This window comes from Silurus meridionalis, chromosome 26 (genome assembly GCF_014805685.1).
Source record: "Silurus meridionalis isolate SWU-2019-XX chromosome 26, ASM1480568v1, whole genome shotgun sequence".
Taxonomy (NCBI): domain Eukaryota; kingdom Metazoa; phylum Chordata; class Actinopteri; order Siluriformes; family Siluridae; genus Silurus; species Silurus meridionalis.
The window spans coordinates 17,264,697-17,272,579 of NC_060909.1; the positions used below are offsets into that span (position 1 = coordinate 17,264,697).

The 7,883-nt window shown below is 49.0% G+C and overlaps 1 protein-coding gene across 1 annotated transcript; it reads right to left on the reverse strand.

Moving 5' to 3' along the window:
* Positions 1-66: 66 nt before the first annotated feature.
* On the reverse strand, positions 67-7,555 carry slx4 (SLX4 structure-specific endonuclease subunit homolog (S. cerevisiae)). Its single transcript, XM_046840390.1, is given in 16 exon segments — positions 67-614; positions 901-1,167; positions 1,955-2,057; positions 2,134-2,365; positions 2,368-4,141; positions 4,380-4,549; positions 4,630-4,776; positions 4,862-4,944; positions 5,041-5,227; positions 5,311-5,588; positions 5,669-5,907; positions 5,989-6,207; positions 6,290-6,479; positions 6,563-6,713; positions 6,812-6,827; positions 6,987-7,555. Coding segments are annotated over 16 exon segments (4,659 nt in total). The 5' UTR covers positions 7,247-7,555; the 3' UTR covers positions 67-271.
* Positions 7,556-7,883: the final 328 nt, after the last annotated feature.

Below are 7,883 nucleotides of genomic sequence, written 5' to 3' on the forward strand. Positions count from 1 at the left end.
TTTCAGATCAAAAAGCAATTAAAGCCTTTACATTTTTTTTTTTTTAACAAACCTCTGGGGGTGAAGAACGTTTAGACGTTTTTCTTTTAATTTCTTAAATATAGTTTTTGGAACGTAACACTCAATGGAACATAACGCAACACATGAATAAAAACCCTGAGAACTCTCATGAAGCACCTTATACAGCAGTCCCTCTTGTGCAGCTTACCTGGAAGGTTGTTCATTTGTCCCTCTCATGCAGCTTGTCCAGAGGGCTCTCCTATAATACTTCTCATACTGCCTTAGCTAGTCTTTTCCTCCCCCTACCTGCTCCTCGCCTGCGCGAAGGCACCCGATGACCTTGCTTTGCCGTTGTGAAAGTGATGCACTGGGAATCCAGGAAGTCCAACAGCTTGGCCGTGCCCAGCCTGATACCCGCTGACCGGAGCCCTGCCTTCAGCTCGGACAGAGAGAGCGGTTGGTACTGCAGCACACGGCCGTACAGCGACGGGTCGGACAGGATGTAGGAGCGCACGGCTTGGAGATTGTCCTTCTCACGGACAGCTGCCTGAGACGCCGTGACCCCCTCACTGTCCGATCCGTCATCGTCGGAGTCGCACAGCTCCGGGTTGGATCTGGAGGAAACAGAGACGCAGTAACACGCCAAAGCAGGAAAACAATGTCAGCGTTTAAATACTCAAACATGTTCAAGGGTACGTTTTTATCAGGATGCAGGGTATTGAGCAGTAGAGGTAGCTAGATAAATAGATTACAGAAAGCTAAGAGTGAGTTAAAAAAAATGTATAAATTATACACAAATACGTTGTGGGTTGTCACAAATCTTGGGGCAAATATTACAATACCACTTTTTTGTATATAATATGTAAAAACAGTAGCCAATAATAAGTGTGTGTGTTCTACCTTTCTGACTCGGCCGTGGAGGATGTGCTGGAGTCCTGAGACGCAGGTAAGTCGTCCTGCTCCTCCTCACCCTCTCCAAACTGCAATTTCTTAGGTGAGACAAGAGGGGGCGCTGTGGGGTGTTTGAAGTTGGCAGGAGCTGCTTTGGGCCGGTTTCGGGGTGAAGTCTCCTCCTCGGAGCCGGAGCTCATCAGCTGGTGGGTGTACTGGTGGATCTCTTTCAGCTTCAGCACCATCTGCTTCTTAGGAAGGGGGCGCACGCCATAGCTGTGGTGGAGAAAATGTCGTGTGTGTGTAATAGCAATAAGGGACAACGTATCAGCGTGACAATGTTCAGATAAATGACTGCGCCACATAATACCATAATGAAAGCAACTGGAAAAGTTACACCACTAAAAATACATTTTTCGATGATTATCTCTTTTCATAGGAATTAATTATCATTGCTTGATAAGCAGCATAAAAACGCCCTCTGAACAAGAAAATTAAACCGAATGACTGGTAGAGATGTGTGAAGGAGTGGAAGGAGAAAAAAAAAGCTAATTCTGTGCAGAACTTACGGTTCAAAATGGAGCATGGAGCTAGTCAAATTCTATTTAAAATCAATTGTGCAACATGGCCACGTATTCCTGTATTTAAATTTACATTACCATATGTGCAAAGTTTGGTGCAAAAGATCGTAATATGTAAATTACATAACGTAGCAAAAGCCAGTGTGTATTTCAAAATGCCCAAGTTGTAAGCAAAAAAGGTAGCAAAATGGTGATTTGAACGTTCTTTAATCCATAGACACTCGCACTAAAGATGTTTGAAAAATGCATTTTCAATTAATACTGTGTGACGAATGCAGTCGATGTGGTTTTGAAAATGCTGCACCGTGTCTCCAACAAGCCGCCCAAGCACCGGAACAAAAACTGTTGGAAATGTTGCTCCCTTTGCACCAAACTGTGCACAAATGATGATGAAAAATGTACATTTAAATTTAGAATTACGTTTCCAGTTTACATTTGAAATCGATGTTACCTCTATGCTTGCATACAAAATGAGCCCTCACCTGTTCAGTCTGTTCTTAAGTTCAGGAGTGTTCATGTCAGAAAAGCTTGGCATGGGGGTGATGGGCACCAGTGGGGCTTGATTTTTCTTCTTCTTGCAGACCACTGAATAAATAAACACCACATAAGTTTGACAGTGGGTGCCAAAACTAACGCATGATTACAGACTGGTCTTCGTTACCTGGCGTTCTTAACTGAGACACTCTCTTGGCAAGAGCCACTGCACCCAGTCTCTGACTCCCATCATCGTTCGCTTCGCTCCAGCTATCCCACATCGCTGCATCGGGCAAGTTTGGGTCATGTGGAGCTTCATGGTCTCCATGGTTTTGTCGAGCCCCATGTCCAGGTGGAGAGAAGGTGTGCTCTGAACTTTGCTCTGGGGGACTGGTTTGGTCTTCACTGCTCTCCAGCCTCAGGCTGAAGCACGGCCTCTGCTCAACAACCGCTCCCCCCAGACCCCAAGAGTCATCGAACGGAATGGGCGGTTCGTCGAAGACAAACGAGAGACCTTCTCTCTCACGTCATCTCCGTTTGCGCTCGTTTCCACCGCCACGTTTTCTTCACTGCGCACCTCCAGATCGCCAGGATCTCCAGGGTGCAGGGACTTGCTCGATTCTTTGTCTGACAGAGAACTCAGGCGTGGAGATGGCGAGTTCTCGGATGGGCTCAAATGCAGGGAGCCAAGTCGGCCCTCGGCTTCTCTTTTATTTCTCACCCCGCTCTCTCTCAGTAAGGGAGATCCCAGAGAGTCGAGATGCTGTAGACGAGGGTCTGAGTGCAGAGGAGTGCTGCTGCAGGGCTTGGAAGCAGAATTATGTAAAGGATTTACGTAGTCACCATGTGAGGACAATCTAGTATAAGATATGAGACTCTGGAAGGCTGGAGACGGTTGTTCTATATGAGGTAGTTTGAGGGGGTTTGAGCATGAGGCAGTTTTGGGGTTGGCAGAGGAGGACGAAGAGTGAGATCTGGGGAAGAGCTCAATGCGACGCATGCCACTAGAGGTTTGCGTCGAGCTGTTGCGGGTTGAAGGTTCCGGAGTCGCCGGTATTAACCACGAAACCTCCGCAGAGCCGTCCAACATGTTCTCGCTGCCTGGTTGGTCAGATCTAGAAGGTTCTGAAAGCACAAAATCGGGGCTCACGTTACATTTTTTGGGAGAGAGTCCAACCTGAGTGGTTTCTTTAGCTTTTATATGAGTGTAGCGAGAATCGTGGAGTCGCGATAAAGGTGCCGATAGTCTGGGAGAGTGTTCGGGTGAAGGAACTTCATCAGGAAAATCGTGATCCAGGTCATCGCTGGAGTCGGAGAGAACGATTAGCTCAGGTTGGGATGTAGGAGGGGAGAGTTTGGCTGAAGTTGTGGGATGTTTAGAGCAGAGGTTCGAGCGATCTGAGGTAATCTGCGGGACACCGCCAGCATTCAAACTCTCCCGAGGCACAGCCGGTTGAACGGTTTCGCTCTGGTATGGAGTCTCACCCGGAGACACGCCAGTCACAGGAAACAGCGACCTGGCTGGTTCTTCAGATTCCACTGGGGGACTAACGGACAGATCGATCACTTCGCTGACCGAAGATATGCGCTGCGAGGTTGGCGTCTTCTTACGGTCTAGACGCTGAGTGTGTGGCTCCATATACTCTCCCCAAGACTCGGAGAACAGACGGTTGTAACTCCGGTCTAAAGTTGCATCTGGACCTCTGCTTTGGCGCACGGTTTTATTAGACCCAGAGCTCAAATCAACATCAACGCTCTGCTGCATGTCAGTCGCCTCATCCATTTGGACACCTTGCTTTCCATCATCTTTCTTTCCTGCATCAGAGTAGTTATTCGCCCCCTGCTCTTCCTCTTCCTCGCCACTCTCAGTGCTCGCCTCTGCTTCACCTGCCATCTTCCTCTGCGTTGCTGCAAACTCGTAAATCTCATTCAGCTCGTCCTCGTTGACGACGTCTTCTTTAATCTCGCTGTCTCTGCTCCTTTCTTTGTCCTCGCCCTCCGTCCCGCTCTCTGCTTCCCCACGTTCCCCATCGTCCTCCCACATGGAGCGCAGGAGCTCCAGGAACTCGATATCGGCCGGAGGCTCAGCTACAGGCTCAGGACCGGGGGAGGCTTCCGATTGTTGCTCTCTATGATCCTCTGTTGGATTTGCAGCATACTGCTCACACATATGCTGCAGCTCAGACAGACCAAACCTAACACACACACACACACACACACACACACACACACACACACACACATAACCACACTAAAATACAGAATACAAAAAAAAGTCCTGAGGCACTCCAACATGCTGTGTTAAAGTGATGAAAAATCTGGTACTTCTCTTTTTTTCCCCCTTCAGTTTTTGTCCTTTTACAGTTACACCAAACGCTGCTATGCATAAAATAAAAAACACGTTTCTTCAAGTCTCTCTGGTGTCACACTGACCTGCTGGCTAGCTGGAGCAAATCAGGTATCAGGGTGTGTGTCAAGGTGCAAACAGCAGTGTAGAGGTACTGCAGCAGGGCGTACACCGCTTCTCCAGACACGTCATTCAACAAAACTCTCTGAGCTCGGGGAAAGCCTTCCTCCTGCACTCCAAAACCTGCATCGTGGACCTGAAACACGTGTAGCAAATCTAGAGGTTCGTGATTCGTCGTAAGGTGTTGTACAGATCCCCTTAATGGGTGTAATTTACCATGTTAGCCAGCAGAGGGCAGCGTGTGTAGAGCATGAAGGAGTGAGCGCAGTAGACGTCGCCGTTGTCCACCTGCATCTGCACGTCACTGAGCTGAGGGTTGTTCACCATGCTACCCAGATCAGAACACAGCCTGGACACATTTGTCTGACACACACACATGTTTAAAAAAAAAAAAAAGGTATGGATTTTCATAAGTGAGATATTTTAGAGTTTTTAGAGGAGGTAATACCGGGTTTTTAGGAGCTCTAGGGATCTCTGTAGGTTCAGGAACAAATCCACTGAGAGGAGGTTCGACCGCAGCAGGAGCGATATCTGGAGAGGAGAGTGAATGGGGGCATGTGGGCTCAATTGCTGTCCAAGATGCATGATTTTCTGATTCATGACCTCTTGGCCGATATAAACTCTCACCGGGGTATGTATCCTGAGTGAGCGTCATGCCCTCCTCCGCCAGATCCACCAGGTCGGTCAGGGCCTGTGTCCCAGGCATTCCCAGACTCGAGTTAGAGCGGCAACATGGACCCGGCTCGGCTAGACTCCGTTCCTCCGAGGCTGCCGCAGATTCCCAATTAACCGGAGGCGATGGAGATTTTTCTTTCTGAAGAAGCCCCAAATTTATAATTAACCCCACAGAAATCTTTAATCACCAAGAACGTGTGTACACGTGTAAGAACGCCTGACCTCGGCTCCGATCCAAGGCTGGACGAAAGCCCCGAGCTCTGCGGTGTAAAACTCGCACAGCGAGGCGGGTCCTCCTCCGGACAGCGCGCTCTTGAGCCAGAGGAGGGTGTGTGTGGAGAGCGCGGACGGCATTAGGGTCGGCGTGGGAGGAGTCGGAGGTCTGGGGACGAGGAGCAACGAGGAGACTCGCTCCTGGATCCGGGTTTGGGCAGCCTGAGGATCCTGGACCAGCAGGAGGGGAGGAGGAGCACCTTTCCTCCTCTTTCCTCGGGTGCGACCTGCACGAGAACGTCGTTATGCGTAACTGAGACGCTCTTTAATAGTACATTCAGCGCTCCAGACATGTGTAATAAGTCACCTGCTCCAGCTCCGAGCTGTACCACAGGAGGTGGGACCGACGTCACGCTCGAGAGCCGCGCCTGTAAAAGTCTCTCGTCCTCCCGGTCTCTTTCTCGTTCCTTCTCCTGCTCCAGCAGAGAGCGAGAGAGCGCCAGAGCCACCATCGTGTCCTCGTCCATGCGCGGCGTTTTTTTCCGAGGTTTCTTCCTCGCGGGCATGCTGGAATCCGAAGTGTCGCTGCTGCCACCTGCCCGCTGCCTAGAAACACAAAAGCACCAAACCATGACTTTGTGCAAACGACCTGGACGTATTTATGCAGCGCTGGAACGAACAACTTACCCGTTCTCCAATTCAGCAGCCTGCTTGTGCAGGGCTTGGAGCAGTTGAGCCGGAGACACACCCATGCTCGCCGAGCATCGCTTTAAATGTGTGGAGCGGGTCTTTTCTGACTTAAAGCCCCGCCCACAAATAGGGCACTCGGGAACGCGTGGACGAGACGCTGCACGAGGAGGAGGAGCTGGAATCCTTGAGGTGCTGCTCTCACGCTCATCAAGACACCTGAATCCAAAGAGAAGAAAACGTGCAATGATGTAATCATCACACCAGACGAGACGGTTTTTGTTCGGACGAGATTTATTACCGGTTGATGTGCTGAGTACGCAGCTGGTGGCTCATCGCCGACAGGTCTTTGTAGCAGAGCTGGCAGAAGAACAGTCCTCCGTCTTCCACATCCACCACCGCTGGGCTCTCGGTCTCACGGTTTAACTCCTGCTGCAACCGCTCAGCCATGACCTGGTCGTTTCCTTGTTGCTCATCAGGCCCTAATACATCTATAGCATTTATTAGCACGTGAAACCTTCCACAAAAACCCTCTTCAATCTCACGCACCCCGGGGTTGATCTGATGTTCTCACCTCGTGTTGGAGGCGATCGTATCTCGTCAGGTCGTGCGGCAGCAGATTCAGCGGTTGCTTCCTCCTCGGTGTGCACGAGGCGAGGTGGAGTCGCTCTCTTAAACCGCTGCATCCTGCTGAGCACCTTCTCCTTCACGCTCACCTTCTGCTCCTGCAAACAGACGAAACCATTCGGAGTCAGTGGGACAAAGTGGAAGTGGGTGTAAAACAGTACAGAGGCAGCAATGATAACCTTTCATTATCAGCAACCACTTTGGAGCCAAATCTGGAGCCCACACCTTCACGAGAGTAAAAAGAAAAGCACCAACTGCAATGCTTTTGTGACGGAGGAAACCAGAAAAAAACAGATGGGAATCTGAATTCTACCAGTTGCCAACACAACTTCACATGAGATAGAGATGAGAACATGAGAGGAACTGCATACCTTTTGCTCTCCTCCTCCCCCGAGTACCGCTTCTGAACATCCATCTCTATAGATGCTGTGTGTAATTTTCCTTGAACTCCTCCCTTCTTCTCTCTCTTTCTTTTACACGGTGCTTTGCTCCTGCTTTGGACTCGAGCTCCCGAGTCCTCGCCTTCATCCTTCGTGATTTTCTTCTCATCCCCCGAGTCTCCACCTTTCCTTCGAACTCTCTTCAGGAGTCTGGAGCAGAGGAAGGAGAAGTCCTGGTCCGAGTCGTCCATGAAGGCGCTCAGGCATCTAATTCCATCATACCATCACTATGCTCAGGAACCATTACAGCTGGATATGTAACTTCAAATCAAACTCTTATTGTCCTTAACAAAATTCTCATTAATAACAACATGAACGACAACCCGGAATGATAAACTAACGACCTGGCACGCGTTTGTTTAAAATTGTCCTTTAAATATTACATTAGTAAGATTTTATATCGAAATACCCTCCAAATAAACCGTTCCGCTGTTTGAAAGCCTCCGAGTTCCGGACTATTCAAACTCCTTTCGCTCAACCGCCGCGACAAACTTCCGGTAACAAGGTTCCGGCGCAGCATTAATACGTCACGTTGCAACACATCGCATCAGAAAATGCAAAAATGTTCGTTTTCCCCCCACTAAATATTATATACATTTAAAACACAATCAATAAATGCCCCGAAATCATTTATTTAAATTAATAACGCAATTTTATGTAACCAGCAGAAACGGATTGTACGTGATGTACACGTAACGTGTGTCGTTTTAATACCAACAGATTCTATCTTTAAGATGATGTTGAATTAATCAAACATTTCTCTACACGGCTGTGTGAGTATATTCATGTGATCCTTTTCTAGCATCCTCTGCAACGGTCAACAAACCT